This window comes from Podarcis raffonei, chromosome 6 (genome assembly GCF_027172205.1).
Source record: "Podarcis raffonei isolate rPodRaf1 chromosome 6, rPodRaf1.pri, whole genome shotgun sequence".
In the NCBI taxonomy this organism is placed as follows: domain Eukaryota; kingdom Metazoa; phylum Chordata; class Lepidosauria; order Squamata; family Lacertidae; genus Podarcis; species Podarcis raffonei.
This window is the reverse complement of record NC_070607.1, coordinates 35349273-35364775: the sequence shown is the minus strand read 5'-3', so window position 1 is coordinate 35364775 and position 15503 is coordinate 35349273. Positions and strand designations below refer to the sequence as shown.

The following is a 15503-nucleotide window of genomic DNA, read 5'->3' as shown; positions in this document are numbered from 1 at the left end:
ATTTAGTACAGCATCTTGTTCTCTCAGTGGCGACCTAAGTACCTATGAGAAGCCTGTCCCCTCTTGTGGTTTCCAGCAAGGGGTGTTCAGAAGCACACTGCTTTCAACACGGAAGGCAGAACATAGCCATCATGGCTAGTAGCTGCTGAAAGCCTTACCCTCCATGAATTTGTTTAGACCTGTTTTAAAGCCACCTGTCACTATTCCTAGATGGACAGAGGAAGCAGTCGCCTCCAGGCAACTCAACATTGCTGCTGTTTACAGTGAGTGGCCTTCTTCACCACTGTGAACCCTGAAAAGACCTGATCCCTGTTTTCTGCCTGACCCATTTCCACTCAGCCTGGGACGGCATAGCTTCTGAAGACATAGGCTGCTCCTGCTGCTGAAGGGGCCTAGAATGCATTTCAAAGTTTAGAGAAATGTTAATATGGATGTTTTTGTTAACTTGCAAATGCGGATGTGAAATACTGCGTTTATGGAATGTAGTTTATATATTTATGACTGTGTTTGTTTTGATTTGTTGACTGCTTTTGTGAGCTGCTTTGAAATTATTTGGAAAAGGAGCGTGCAAGTAAATGTGATGATTTATCAGTAGCAATAGAGATGACTCCTGCGGACCTTTAAATTCTAGATTTAAACCACTTCTTCCTTTACAGACTTGCCACTGAACCATTAGTTTTTCCAGCCCATCAGGGCTTCCCTCATCACCAAGAGCCATATTCTGTGTGGCCTGTATACGAAGTCCCATACCTCCTAGAGGGGGCTATTTCTCCTGCGTTCAGCATCGTGTTTCCTCTTTGTTACCCCATCGCTAAGACAAGTATAATCTCGTTTGCCATTGTGTTGCATAATGATTGCTTAAAGCAAGAAGAGTATAAGTCTTTAAATAAGCAAACTATGTATTTCAGAGGTGCAAGAAAATAATAATAAAACCGTCACCCTTAGCTGCTACCCCTCACCTATGGAATCACTATTCCACTGTCACTGAACAGAACTTCACACACACACACATGGTGGTAAGTTGCGATTCCTGGCTTTTGGGGAGGGAGGGGTGTTGTTGCTGTTAAAATTAGAATATTATTACTAGTAATATTGTCATTATTAGTTAGAATTATTTTCTACCCTTCACCAGGCCATATTACCATATTTTTTTAAAATACAACATTAAAATAAATTAAAACAAATTACAGAATACGGTAGGTCCTAAAACATATATCTCGAGTGTCAAAGCCCAGGGTAAAGAGGTGAATGTGCTGAAAACTGCATAAGAAAATTGCAAGAAGCAATTGCAAGAGTCTATAAATAGCAGCTTGGCTTCCTAGCCAAGCCTCTGTCCCTCTTGGTACTAACTTCATCCCCATCTTTGATAAGCAGAGGGCTTGGGGAAGAGACATGCGCAAGAATGAGCATAAGGAACCATGGAAATGCTCACGGCTTTTCCCCTTCAGGAAGCTTATCAGGGCATGTTTTTTCCTTCCCTGTTTCTATTCCTGTTATGGGGGCGGCGGGGGGGGGGCGGGAATCCCACCTCTACCTTCTGTGATCTCAAAAGCACAAAGGGTTTGAGGAAGAAGCGCCAGGAGAATGCCACCTCTTTCTTTTCTTAGTCAAGCTAGTGGATGAGTGAGACCCTTTCTGAGTGTCCTGTGGGTCTCTCTTGCCAGAGAGCAATAGGCAGTTACCCATGGAAGGGAGGTAAGAAGCTGTGACATTGCATTAATATTACAATCATGTGCACAGTCGCACACAAGTACAGTTCTTAGCATAAGGAACAATCTTTTGGAAATTTGAATAAAGAAAAGCATTGATCTGGATCATGTACAACATCAAGCCAGGCTTGGGCATAGCAAGCCTCATGATTACATGCTCCCCTATTCTTCTCCCTCTCAGTTTTATTTATTTAGCACACAAATCCACACCTCACACTTTTTTCATTCAATTCCCAGGCCAGCTTACAAAATTTGAAAACACAACATTACAAACTAAAAACATACCCTAAACATAAAATACACCAGCCAACAGATCAAATCAAATTAAGAGGCCTGATAAAGTAAAATAAAGAAGTATTTGCCTGGCACCAAAATGACATCAAAATATGTGCCGGGAGAATCTCCCCACTGAAAGCATTCCAGAATCTCTTTTCTCCATCTGGCCAATTAGCGACTTCAACTTCCATGCAAACCATAGTTTGTTGTTAAATTAGAACTAGCAGACTATGGGTTGCACTTGGCTACAGACCAGAACGGTAATGAATCTTAAATGTGATTTCCACACCTAGCTTGGATGTAACGGCAGACTATGACACCAACTTGCATCAAACCATCGCACTGTATTACACCTGTACCAAGCCCGTATGGGGTTCCAGATGTGCTGTCCTGCCCTGTTCCTCAGACCAAGCCTCTTGCCTGGCTTCTTCTTCTCACCTGCCTGCTTCTCCCTTCAGCACCCAACTGTCACCTTCTCCCAGCATTCCAGGCCACCCTCTCTTCCCTTGAGATCACTGGGAAGGGCTGTTATCTCAGTGGCAGGGCACGTTCTTTGCCTGCAAAAGATATCCCCGATTCCTTGGTAGATTTGTTCTTCTTATCTTTCACATGCATTAATATTAGAACTATGTGCATGCCAATCTCTGTTCCAGAGGGAGAAAAAGCAGGTGGGCAAGTGTGGATGAGGTGGCTGCTTCTTCCACGACCGACCTTCTATACTGCACAGCCCGGAAAGAGAGAGAAGTTGTGTTCCGTAGGTCAGGGGTAGACAGATTGTGGTATTTATTTGAGGGGTGTTTGGGGTTTATTTAAACTAGAACCACAAGGTCCAACCAAAGCTGGTAGTAAAATAATGACCGATTGGGTGAGAGCACTAAGAAGAAGAAGAAGAAGAAGAAGAAGAAGAAGAAGAAGAAGAAGAAGTAGTAGTAGTAGTAGTAGTAGTAGTAGTAGAGTGGTACTTGATATAGAGACTAGACTTCTGTTGATGCAACCTAGAATAGCATTAGCTTCTTTTGCTGCAGCATCACATTGTTGACTCATATTGTGGTCTACTAAGACTCCTAGATCCTGTTAACATATACTGCTGGTGAACCAAGTGTCCCCCATCTTATATTGGTGCAGCTAGTTATTCCTACCTAAGTGTAATACTTAATAATAAATAAGTATTATTTATACCCCATCCATCTAGCTGGGTTTTCCCAGGTTGACTCTGGTTGGCTTCCAGCACATATCAAAGCATTTAATTAATTAATGTTTGGATTTCTAATTCATTTCAATGAGTCTACTCTGAGTAGGGCTAGCATCCGAGGCAACCGTGTGTCTCTCTGTGTGTGTGTCTTTCCCAAAGGTGTCTTTCCAGGATATAAAGAGAGGCAGGAAACAGTTAAGCGGGGAGATGTGGAAAGGTGGGAGGGGGCACAGAGAGAGAGAGAGAGGAGAGGAGGAGGAGGAGGAGGAGGAGGAAGAAGAAAGAGTCGCCTTGTTAGTTTGTTCACAACTTCAAAAACACAGCCCATTACTCAAGAAAAGAAACCTATGAATACCTGAGTGTCGGTGTGTAAGAGATACAGAGTGCGTGTCAGCAAAGAGAGAAGGGGCTCTGCGCAGCTCCCAAGTGCTGGTGGGACGGTTCGGCTGGCTTTTCCCTCTCGCCTGCCTCTGCCCTCTTGAAGGCAGAATGAAAGGCGCACCTACCGATCCCACTTCCTGCCTCTCCCCCTCCGTTGTTTGCTCGCCTGGCTCCTTCCCGTCCTCTCCCGTGCCTGCCTGCCTGCCTGCCTCCTCCAGCTGGGTGCGCGGGGCAAGGACACCGCGCGCATCCCGCTGGGCAGCCTTCGCGGGGATGTGCGCGCCTCCTGGTCGCCGAAGCAACGGGCTGCTTTGGCGAGGCCAGCCCAGTCGAGCAGGAGGCGGGTCTGCTGCCCAAGCCCGGAAGCAGCGAGACGGAGAAGAAGGCGCTGCCGCGATGCAGGCTGCAGGAGAGGCGGAAGTTTTGCTGCGAGCAGCCACTCGGGAGAGGCTGGAGAAGTTCGCGCAGCTGAGAGGTGGAAGGGCTGGGTTGGGGGACTCACTGCGCCCCGGAGGCGCTCAGGGCGCAGACCGTGGGGCCGGCTCCTCCCCTGGCGAGCAGTCTTCCCGCGAGTTACTGCGAAGGCCTCTCCTCCCTCTGTATCCCCAGCGTGCAAAGGAAGGACTGGCCCAGCCGGGAGGGCCAGGGCTGGGCCGCTCTCTGGTCTGCATGTGTAACGGTGCTGCCGGGCAGGTCCAAATGCGATGGAGCATGCTCGGCTGGAGCCCCCTGCCTTTTCATTGCCCGCCTTGGCAGAAAATGCGCTCCGCACCCAGGTCCCCATTCTGAGGAAAGAGGGTCCGGGACAACAGAGGGAGAGTATGTTGTTGTTGTTGTTTCCACCCAGGCTAGACTGAAACTTGCGCAGGAAAATAATGCCCTGCAGCTCTTGCTTCAAATCTGACACACCCGTAGAACCTGCTCAGTCTCTCCCATTGCAGACCCTGCCAGCCTGGCAAAAAGAGACCCATTGATACCGGAAGTTAGGTGATCCCGTTACAGGGAGAAACTATAAAAGTGAGAACGTGGATGGTTTTGATATCTGCATCTCGCTTTAAAGGCAGACAGCTCGTTACCCATCTCTTCCGCCTGACACTCATCTGATTGAGACTGCAGTTGTTTCATTCTCCAAAACAAGGCTTCAGTTCTTTAAAAAATAAAAATAAAAAAATACCTTGCACACAAAATCCTCTTACCAAAATATGTATTTTGTGCATGCAGTTTTTAGCGGCACAATGGAATGCATGTTTATACAGAAGTCCTAGCTCGTTCCATGAGCTTACTCCTGGGTAAATGTGCATAGGATTGCTGCCTAGTTGTGTCACTCTAGTTGCGTGCCATGCTACAGAGGAATGTGGAATGGCAGAGGTAATGCCTTATTCCTTTCCCAGTGAGACAAAGCACAGACTATTAGTGAGAGGTACAGTGACTTGATAATTGAGGTCTCCAGGATTTTCTTTGTATTTAGCACTGTGAGGCAGGGATGACATTGGAGTATGTTCTCATCCATGTCTTAATGGGGACATATTTTGACAATAATTCTACAAACTGTTTTATCTGAGCCACACACCATAGCTCTCTCTATTTTGATGCCTCATAAGTGAAAATGGTTTTTCTGAGAGTATTTTCCTATAACATTGTGTTGAGTAAGTGCATCAATCTGCAGAGACTATTCAGGAATGTGATGCTTTAATATTGGTAAAGCAAGCACGTCAACGTATGGCCAGTGGTTGGAGAGAGACTAGGGAACCCATGAAAATTGTTTTGAGCTTCCGAAAGAAAGTGTGTGGTATAGGTGCAATAATTGAACTAGCTAGAAAGCTCAGTTAGGGATTACTAAATAGCAGTAATCTGAAGGCAAGCACCAGATTTGATGGGGTACTGTTTTCGACAGGTTGGTCATCAAAGGAATAGAAATAGTTCCTTGCCAGAGAGAAGCAGTCCTGTATCTTAGCTGCCTCACTTGCTTATTCTTTGTTTTTAATCTTATGGCATTTACAGCACAAGGGAGGAGTCAACACTCAAACCACAAATTCTCCTTGCTTGTCCCCTGATAAATACCAAGTTGTTTTGAAAACAAAAAACAAAACAAAACAAAAATAGTTAGCTAGGAGAGGACAAACTAGCTCTTTCCCTCAGGCAAGGAGCTATACCTAGTCCTTTGAGTCACCAGGGCTCTTTCTTATTCTTGGGAAGACCAGGGAAGACAAAGGATGAAGTGTGTCAGAATTTTAAGTGACTCTAGTTTTCCTTGCCTTTGGGAATAGTTGTGGAAGGGAGCCCTTTAGGTTGTTTGCTTAAAATTGAGCCTGGTGTTTAGGTTTCCTTCTTTTCTCTTATATTGATAGATGCTGTTAGGTAGGCAACTGCCCCCATTCCCCTTCTTCAAATTTCTCTTCACAAATCCCTGATATGTTATTGTTTTCCAAAACTAATTAGTGAATGGTTGATTTTAATCACTCACATTTTCTTTGCAGAATAAACTTCAGCAATTGTATTTATCAGATCTGTGTAGACATTTAAAAATAAAAATAAAATATTTTTCCTCCCTGCCACACCCAGTTTAATGCACAAAGTAATAACTACTCTGACTAAACCACATACTGTACTTTCACAGAGCCAGGAGCATTGTAACAAAAGAGCTGCTCTTGTCCTGGAAATTGTAATATCACCTGATTCTGTATGCAGAGTTACTGACTTGTAGTACCAAAAAGCATAGATCATAGAATTGCAGAGTTGGAAGGGACCCTGAGGATCATCTAGTCCAACCCCCTGCAATACAGGAATATGTAAGCATCCCATATGGGGATTGAACCGGCAGTCTCAGCACCACACTCTAACCAACCGAGCTATCCAGATTACAGATGAAGCCATGTTGGTTCGTAAACCTTCAAAATCCACAGTCAGGTAATGCCCCCCGCTCCCATTTGTTTTGGGGCTATTCCAATTCCTCTGAGCCAATTTCTGTGGGTGGTGTTAGGAGAAGAGGCGGGAAAGCCCATTGTGCAAGAAGAAACCCTTGGGTAACTCCTAGCCCAATAGCTTTATTAGGACCTGGAGCGAGTCTCAAGAGCCAGGTAAAGAAGCCTGGGGGGAGAACATTTGTGCATGCACTCCAGCAGGTGTGAGATTCTCCATCCCTGGTTTAGCTAGAAAGATAAGGAATGGGAGCCAAGCCTCAGAGTCTATTAGGGAGAGGACCATTTTAAAGGGCTTCAGTGCTCTTGGCAATTGTATCTCCTGTAATAAAATGTTCTTATCCTCAAACAGGTAAAACGGTGCAGACTGGATCATTTTGGGATATTGTTGTAATAACAGCAGTTGACAAGAAACAAGAAATAGCTTACCAGCAACAATTATCCCAAAAGCTGAAAAGAAAGGAACTCCCGCTCGGTGTTCATTACCATGTTTTCGTGGATCCTCCTGGACCAAAAATTGGTGGGTTCTGATCGCATTTCCTGGGAATGTGACAACATGACAGATAAGTTCTTTGTAGCAAAGTTAAAAGCATAACCCTAGCTCAAATAAGCACTATCATTTTCTTCCATTAAAACTCATAGGACATAACCTTGCTTAAGTTTAATAACAATAATTTGATCTTGTACCTTGCCCTCACTGCCATAAGAGCCCAGCGTGGCTCAACAGTATATTTTGCTTAACTTTGGCAGGCTCGTGCCTCAAGTTTGGAAGGCTAACTTTCCAGTCATCTGGTGAGCAGAAACCGAGCCAGTTTGTGGTTTAAATATTCAGCATAATTTGATTAATTTTCAGACAGATAAAAAGGTTCTCCTTCGGGTGCATATTATGACAGCTGTATCTCTTTCACTGAAAGATTTCCAGAATGCCATTAGAAGCTGAATTATATTAATTAAACCTCCAAAAATATGTTCAAATACTATTATTAAGCTTCTTTTGATTCAAGTGTTCAGCTCCCATCTGTATTAATGAGACGGATGTTCTTTTGGACGACATGACAGTTGAATAGATTCATTAAGGTCTATCCTAGTTTAGGTATTATCATCTGTGCGTTCTCATCATGTATTATGGTGTCTAAGACGCGAAGGCTATTTCTACAGGTAGAAACTGGACAAAGGGTTGGAGTACTTAGCTAGCAACCCAGCTAGCAATCAGTGTTGCATTTAATTCCACCTTATGAAATAAGAACCCACATCTATCTTACTCTGGGCCAGAGGCAGTATGGTTCTCAATACCTGTTGCTAGGAACTTAAGGAGGAGACAGTGCTCTTGTGGTCAAGTCCTGCTTGCAGGCTTCTTATAGGCAGTTCTTTGGCCACCACAAGAACAAGGTGCTGGACTAAATATGCTATTGATGTGATCCAGCAGGCTTTTCTCCTGTATTAGCAAACGTGTCCTATATATGCTTTACACTATTCAACCAAGCCTGATTTTAGCATTAACATAGAGAGGTCACAGTCCACTGAGTCACTTTGCAGCCAACCAAGGTTTCATTATGGGTAACTCTAGAAGGTTAAAGAGCCCAGGCTTACAGGGAGTCCAGATTTTAGTCATAATAAAAGTTGTGTCTGTTTGAGAAGTATGTTAATGATCATTTTAGTCTTGGATAAATATTACAGCATCAGGTATACCTTCAAACTGATTCTGAAACCAATCTGTGAAGTTAAATATTCTATCCAGTCAGTCATCAACTTTTTTGTCCTATTCATTGGGCTTGACAACTTTGAAGTAAATTTTCAATATAAAATTTTCATTACCCAAATCACTATGAAGTAAAAAAAAAATCAACATAAATGTGTTGCATTTATGTCAGTGAGGTATAAATAAAAATAGACTAATTGTATATTGGTGAAAGCAGTCTTGAAGCAGAAACCTGTTGTTTGCTTCTTTATATGTACATATATTCATTTTATCACATTTATTGTATCCCACTCTTTCTTCAAATTGCTCAGGACAGTTCATGGGAACTCTTATTTTGTCTTTACTGTAACTCTGTGAGGTAAGTTAGACAGAGAGATGGTGAACTAGTCCAACATCACCCAGTGAGCTTTAAGGGGATTTGAACTGACATAAATTTCAAAAGAAAGATATTTCTCTCCATCCTATTATGTGAGCCCAGTTAAGTGATCTCATACTAGAAGTGAGCGAACTGAATACTCAAGGCATATTGATTGCCTCTTCTTGTTATTTCTAAATTGAAGTATGTGTTGAAATGTTTTGTAGGAAACGGTGGATCAACGCTTCATGTCCTTCAGTGCTTAGAAGAACGTTATGGTGATAAATGGGATTCTTTTACCGTCATATTAATTCATTCTGGTAATCTGTTCCTTTAAATTACACTTCTCTTGCATTATGTAGGGTGTTTTTCTTCCTTGAAGAAAAGATAGCAGTGAAGATGAATAGGGGTTTTCCCCACTACAAAATTAAACTCAAATTGGATTGGCTTATTTAGGTCAAATCATCTGAATCATCATCCAATGCAAATACCTTAAGCAGGAAAAGAGAAGGAATATATAAAAGCCAATGGCAGCATCCAATAAAATCTCACTCCCCTATCACTCCCCTAAAGTTGGAGAGGGCAGGGTGTAACTTCCTTATGGTACATAGCACTGGATTCAGAAATCCAGTGCAATCCTGTGTGTGGTGAGTTTTCAGTGCACCAGAAAGTAATAACCACATTGTTAGACTGTCCATTAACATGTTACGGGTTGTATGCTTAATAGTATGCACTTGGTTATGGTATTATCTTCTATCCGGGCATAGAGAGAAACATGCACGTTGACAATTATTTTCTCAATATACTGTTAGTTTGGATGTCATACTATAACTTGTTTTCAACCATGGGTTGATTGTGAATGTGCCTCCTGCCCTCCATGCAGCTTTGCCACCTCAATGGATGTAGCACACAGCACAAACACGCCGCTATATGGTTTGTGTTGTGTGAAACCAAATGGTGGCTTTTGTTTCAGTTTGTTTTAGCCAACCAATCAGAATTAAGTCAATGTTTGTGGAAGTCCTTATTTTAAAAGTGGCAAGCTTTAAAGTTCTCCAGAACTCTTCATCAGGCAAAATGTTCTGCAAAAAGTAGTTTGGGGGTAGTGTACGAAAATTAGGCTGAATGTTGTAGTAGTCATTAGGTCAGCTTGTAGACCCTGTCCCAAGATGGAGATTGCAAGCTAAAGAAGGCCCTCCTGGTTGCTATAGATACCAGGTCACACATATAAGAGCCTGCTATAAAGAAGCAATGGCTACTCCCCATTTTTGAGAAAAGAAAAGTCTAGTTCAGGCTTCCTCAACCTCGGCCCTCCAGATGTTTTGAGACTACAGTTCCCATCATCCCTGACCACTTTGTCCTGCTAGCTAGGGATCATGGGAGTTGTAGGCCAAAAACATCTGGAGGGTCGAGGTTAAGGAAGCTTGATCTAGTTCATACATCACATCTAAGATTGGAGAGCCAGTTGCTTTCATACAGTATAAGGTGAATATGTCTGTCATAATTTAAATAGCAATTTCAGCTTTCATTTCCCTGTTTAATAAAACATGTTTTGTAAATGTTGTAACCTGGTCTGAGCCTTTGGGGGAATATAAAATTATATATCTAAATAAATAAATTCCCCCTGCATTGCATGGCTTTCTGCTTCAGATTTAATGAATTCTGTAATGGTTGTTCTTAACAAGCAATGGTGTTTTTGTTGTGGAGGTGGATATGATTAACAAAATCAGTCCTCCTGGCAAACTGGGAATATCCCCTCACTCACACAGTTTAGTACATTCTGCAAGAAGAGGCAGTTGGTCCCTCTTAACTGACATTCTTAACTGAACATAATGGAGCACCCACTGAAGGGAGGGGCTGATTCCAGAGCAAAATACACAAGCCCTGCCCACCAGATACCCAGCACTCTACTATTCAAATTAGGCCCCAGTGTTTTTCTTAAAAGTTTTCACAGGACTACACCATCAATCACACATAAAAATGATTAGGTAAAATGTTATATAACTTATGAAATCCTTTAAATTCTGTGTATCTGCACGAACACCTGTGTGCATATTGTAAAAGTTACTCTTTTATTTATTTACTTTTTAAGGTGGCTACAGTCAACGTTTACCAAATGCGAGCGCTCTGGGGAAAATCTTCACAGCTTTGCCTTTTGGGGACCCGGTTTATCAAATGCTGGATTTAAAATTGGCTATGTACATTGATTTCCCCCTCCACATGAATCCAGGCATCCTGATTACTTGTGCCGACGATATTGAACTATATAGTACTGAAGCAACAGAATTCATAAGGTTTGATCAGCCCGGGTTTACTGCATTAGCCCATCCTTCCAGTTTGACCATTGGTACGACTCACGGTGTGTTTGTGTTGGAGCCAGCATCACTTTTGACAGAAAAGGGACAGCTCGAATACAGATCTTGCCACCGTTTCCTGCATAAGCCTAGCATTGCAAGGATGCGTCAGTCTGGAGCAGTGTGTGAAAGAGGTCATTGTCCGGCATCTTCTCCTGGAGGACAGGGAAACTCCAATGTCATTTCTGAGTGCGTGTACACAGATAGCTTATTTTACATTGATCACACCACTGCAAAACTACTTCTGGCCTTTTATAAACAGATGGGCATGTTGTGCTGTGAAATAGATGCCTATGGTGACTTTCTCCAGGCATTAGGGCCCGGAGCAACACCAAATTATGCAAAAAACTTAGAAAACGTTACAAAAGAAGAGTCGGGCCTAGTGGAAATAAGGGAGAAAATATTTGAACTTCTAAAAGGATTGCCACTCAATGTTGTACTCTTAAATAACTCCAAATTCTATCACATTGGGACGACTTGCGAATATTTGTTTCATTTCACGTCTGATAGGAAGTTGAAATCGGAAATGGGGTTGATGCCAAATGTTTTTAGCATCTGTCCAGACAGCGTGGAGGACACTGGGAAATCGGCATGTATCATTCACAGTATACTCGGTCCAAGGTGTTCTGTTGCACCTGGCTCAGTAGTTGAATATTCTTGGCTGGGACCAGAGGTTTCAGTGGGAACAAACAGCATCATCAGCGGCTGCTATATTGACACAAAAGCAGACATACCTCCAAACACTTTCATAGCTACACTAAGCGTGAGGATTGATGGAGAAGTAATGTATGTGAGCATGGCGTTTGGTACAGAAGACAACTTGAAAAAGAAAGTGACAGATTTGGCAGATACTCACTTAATCAATTTTTTTGGAATCAGCCTTGGACAGTGCTTAGAGCTCTGGGGCCTGAGAATTTCGGACGAGCTCTTTTCTGGTGATGAGACCTGTCGAGGGTTATGGACAGCTCGGCTTTTCCCTATTTGCTCCACTTTAAGCGATTCACTGAAAGTGTCTTTAGGGATTCTAAACTCTGCGCAGAACACGTTGCCTTTTAAATTGAATGGTTTTAAGCTCTTGTCTGTTGAGGAAATGCTTCGCCATAAAGATGTAGAAGACATGTTGAGGTTCAGGCATCAGCTCTATGAAGAAATCAGTCTACAGAAACTGAAAAGGGAATCTGATTTGTGAAAAGTGTATGGAAGTGTTAACATTTCCCCCCGTTCTTTAATTTGAAGAGGATTGATTGCTTTCAAGCTTGCGGAAACCCAGAAGCAAGCAGCACACACACTTTTCCTCCCGTCTGTCTTTCATTGAAGTAGAAATAATGAAACTGCATTAACAGTGTTATTGTAGCATAACATTAATAATGCAAAAAAAATGCAGATAAACTATTCTTTTGATGAAAAAATTAATGAAATATTTCACATCTATAAAAACACAAAGAGGCAAATAGCTGTCCATTATTATTATTATGTTTTCGGTTTTTATTAATTCAAGTGGGGAACAGAACTTATTAATTAGAAGTTTTAAGTGGTTTTCAATCAAACTTTTTCAAAGAAGGATATTACCTCTTGCAACACTTTACCTTTTCTCAGGCTGGTTTGTTTTAAGTGGAGAAAACAATTGTGCATTTGATCATGTCTGTATAATCTTCATCCCTTTTGCTTGCATTTATTTTTGATTCAGATTTGCCGTGGCCAATGACTAGCACAATAAAGTTATTTGGATAGGATTGGAGAATCTTCATTGAGCAAACACTGAGACATCAGAATGACAGCTGGTGTGCATGTTCACAGTACCATTCCACATTTTGTGTGCGAACTCTTAACACTACCATCCCTTCATTATTATCTTTTAGGCACAAGCTGTGCATTACAGTTCTAAGCAAGTTTACTTAGAAATAGGCTCCACTGAGTTCTGTAGGATTTACACATTTCCATTGTTCAGGATTACAGACTGATCCACTAAAGTATTTGGCTTTAATTACGGTTGGCTTTTAATATATTGTTATGTTTATATGCTGCCTTTTTATTTCTGTCTTTTATGTTCTTAGTTAGTTTTTTGTTTTTTTATGATTTTAAAACATCTTTGTAAACTGCCTTGAACATCTATCTGATGCGAAAGAAGGATATGAATAAAATAAAAAATGAAATTGCTCCATAGCCAAAGGAAAGTTTTGTGGGATTTGGTGTGGTTTTGTCTGTGCAGCTTTCTTCTATTGAACTTTCCTACAAGTGAATTCTGAAAAAAGTGCAGTCACAAAGGCTAAGCAGTGACTTGTTACATTGTGACCTTAGCCAACTAGTAGATTATTTACATACTCAAAATACTACAAGTGAGTATTCTTGGGTCGCAATCAAACATCTTTACATAGAAGTAAGTCCTGGATTTTATATCCAGGTGAGTGAGTTTAGAATGGGATGCTTTGTGTACCGATTTTGGGAACCACTGGCTTAGTTGATTGTCTGCAACCGTTTTTAAGGAAACTGTTGCCAGTACTTCTGCCTTTTTACTCTCATTCAGCTGCCTGAATGTAGTCCCCTGTGAATAATCAGGGATGCTGCCAATCAGCTGTTGAGGGAAAGGCTAAATCCAGCCTCCTTCTGGAAAAGCCAGTTGGCACTATTTGCCGGTTTTCTGGCTGGAGTTTTGCACAGCCAGTCCATACAACTGGATTAGGCTTAGAATCACACATGCAGCACCTGTCTGCATATGCAGTTCCTCATCAGGTACATATGCTTCCTAGCTGGATGGGGGTCATTTGCTTGTAAGACTTTCCTGTTGGCTTCTTTTTCAGGCTAAAAGAGAAGCAATTTAGTTATAGATGCGCACATATGCTTTACCTTGGTAGATCTAACAATGAGACTCATAAACCAAATCCCTTTTCCATTATTACAAAATTTCTGTTTCTTGTAATCATCCAAAGCTTTTTTCATTCCAGCCGTCTTTCATGCAAATACTCATTCAACAGCTTTAACTACAAGATTGACACATGCTTTATAGAACCGGAATATTAAATACAGCATTTGGATTCAAGGAATTCAAACTATTTCATCCTTTTTGTATTACTGTATCAGGAAAATAAGTGTTTACTATGCATAACAAGTAAATGTCTGATAGAAATAGTAGACGTATGAAACGAATGCAATTCAAGTAAAAATTTTAATGTAACCTTTTCATATATGTTTTTTGCAAGTACTATACCCCAATCTCCGCCCTGCACCTTTCAGTTTCGGAATTAATTGCATCAGAAAGCAATTTTTGCATCCTTCCAGGTATTGTGTGGGGCAGGGGCAGGGGCAGAGGGAAAGAGAGATCATTTCTTTCTGCTGGACCTTCAAAGCTTTTCACCTGCACGACTCCATTTGATTTGTGGAAAGCTGCAAATATGTGAATGTTGGAATAGGAATAGGCTGGCTCAGGTACTGGAAAACTGTAGGTCATATAAGCTTGTGTCCAGAATAATCTGGGGCCATTTTAGTGTAATTTGCAATATTTCATGTCCACTCTAGATTAACTCCATCCTGTCAGGAGCGCCCCTTTCCTGCTGGCTAACTGATTGGTACCAACACAAAAACACTTCATTCAGCTCAAGTGCACTGTGAAGCAAAATAGCAGTGTGAGTGGTATACAGTGGTACCTCGGGTTAAGAACTTAATTCGTTCTGGAGGTCTGTTCTTAACCTGAAGCACCACTTTAGCTAATGGTGCCTCCTGCTGCCGCTGTGCTGCCGCTGCACAATTTCTGTTCTCATCCTGAAGCAAAGTTCTTAACCCGAGGTACTATTTCTGGGTTAGCAGAGTCTGTAACCTGAAGCGTATGTAACCTGAGGTACCACTGTAATGGAGAAAGGCAATATGTCATCACCACGTGCTGTGGTTCTGGCACTTCAGGGTATGGCCATGGGCATTTACAGGCAATCTACAGTGCTGGGGTTACATTTTAAAAAAAATATGCTAGTCATCAGCTGGAAATCCCCAGTACTCCATCAGAGAGTATCTCGTCCCATGTCTCTGCTGCAAGATTTGTGGTCTCCCATCTGCCAGGAATGCCTGAACAATGAAGACCATTTCTATCCCACATAGCAAAACAAAAAGAAAAAAACCACCCTCCCTTCATTTTTCCTATGTATTATCAGCAAAGACAGGCTCACCCCCAACCAAAAAAACCCCTATGGATCGTATGGAACTCCTTTCTAACCTGCACGTTCATTCTTGTGATGAAAATCCGTTTTTTGTGCTTGCTCACATGTGCGTGAAGGGAGAGAGCCAGCTTTTCCTTTCTGCTATCAAATCTTCTAGACGACAAGTCCTGGAGGCCTGTTTTGCTGTCTGTTTAGCCCCACGCTGTGCATAGTAAAGTCTTGATGCCGAGAAACAGGGCGAGGAAGCAAAGCAATCTGTTCTTTTTGACCACCTGTATAAATGCTTGATCCAGAAGCTGCAGTGAGCACTTCTTGTTCAGAGATGGTATATAAATATAACGAGTAAATCAATAATGCAGGCCCAAGTTTGCACTCCTGTTGTCTCATTTAAAATACAGTGGTACCTCGGGTTACAGATGCTTCAGGTTACAGATGCTTCAGGTTACAGACTCCACTAACCCAGAAATAGTACCTCGG

General features: G+C 42.0%; 2 protein-coding genes across 12 annotated transcripts in view; one reads left to right on the top strand and one right to left on the bottom strand.

Annotated features, from left to right (window-relative positions):
• The window catches only part of LRRIQ3 (leucine rich repeats and IQ motif containing 3), a 45840-nt gene extending 35421 nt beyond the window's left edge, over positions 1–10419 (bottom strand). For 2 of the 9 annotated variants that reach the window (XR_008331009.1, XM_053392055.1), the window contains exon 1: positions 2275–2573. The gene's annotated coding sequence lies outside the window, so the exon portion shown is untranslated. Of the gene's footprint in view, positions 1–2274; positions 2574–3532; positions 3722–6905; positions 7017–7769; positions 7884–10292 lie in introns of those variants that run through there. The other 7 variants (XM_053392057.1, XM_053392052.1, XM_053392051.1 and 4 more) reach the window with 7 other exon arrangements.
• On the top strand, positions 3761–12614 carry FPGT (fucose-1-phosphate guanylyltransferase). Of its 3 annotated transcripts, XM_053392059.1 has the most exons (4): positions 3761–4033; positions 6829–6996; positions 8758–8850; positions 10620–12614. In XM_053392059.1, exons 1-4 carry the CDS (start codon positions 3832–3834, stop codon positions 12068–12070), a joined length of 1914 nt encoding a protein of 637 aa, XP_053248034.1. In that variant the 5' UTR covers positions 3761–3831; the 3' UTR covers positions 12071–12614. The 3 variants fall into 3 exon arrangements, with proteins under 3 accessions (XP_053248034.1, XP_053248035.1, XP_053248036.1); XM_053392060.1 differs by lacking the exon at positions 6829–6996; XM_053392061.1 differs by lacking the exons at positions 6829–6996; positions 8758–8850.
• Positions 12615–15503: the final 2889 nt, after the last annotated feature.

What these genes read in the sequence shown, in the direction of transcription:
- FPGT (XM_053392059.1), top strand. Translation starts at nt 3,832, where the DNA reads ATGTGCGCGCCTCCTGGTCGCCGAAGCAACGGGCTGCTTTGGCGAGGC. An exon ending in GAAGTTCGCGCAGCTGAGAG is followed by an intron (nt 4,034 to 6,828) that starts GTGGAAGGGCTG and finishes ATCCTCAAACAG; the next exon opens with GTAAAACGGTGCAGACTGGA. An exon ending in CGTCATATTAATTCATTCTG is followed by an intron (nt 8,851 to 10,619) that starts GTAATCTGTTCC and finishes TTACTTTTTAAG; the next exon opens with GTGGCTACAGTCAACGTTTA.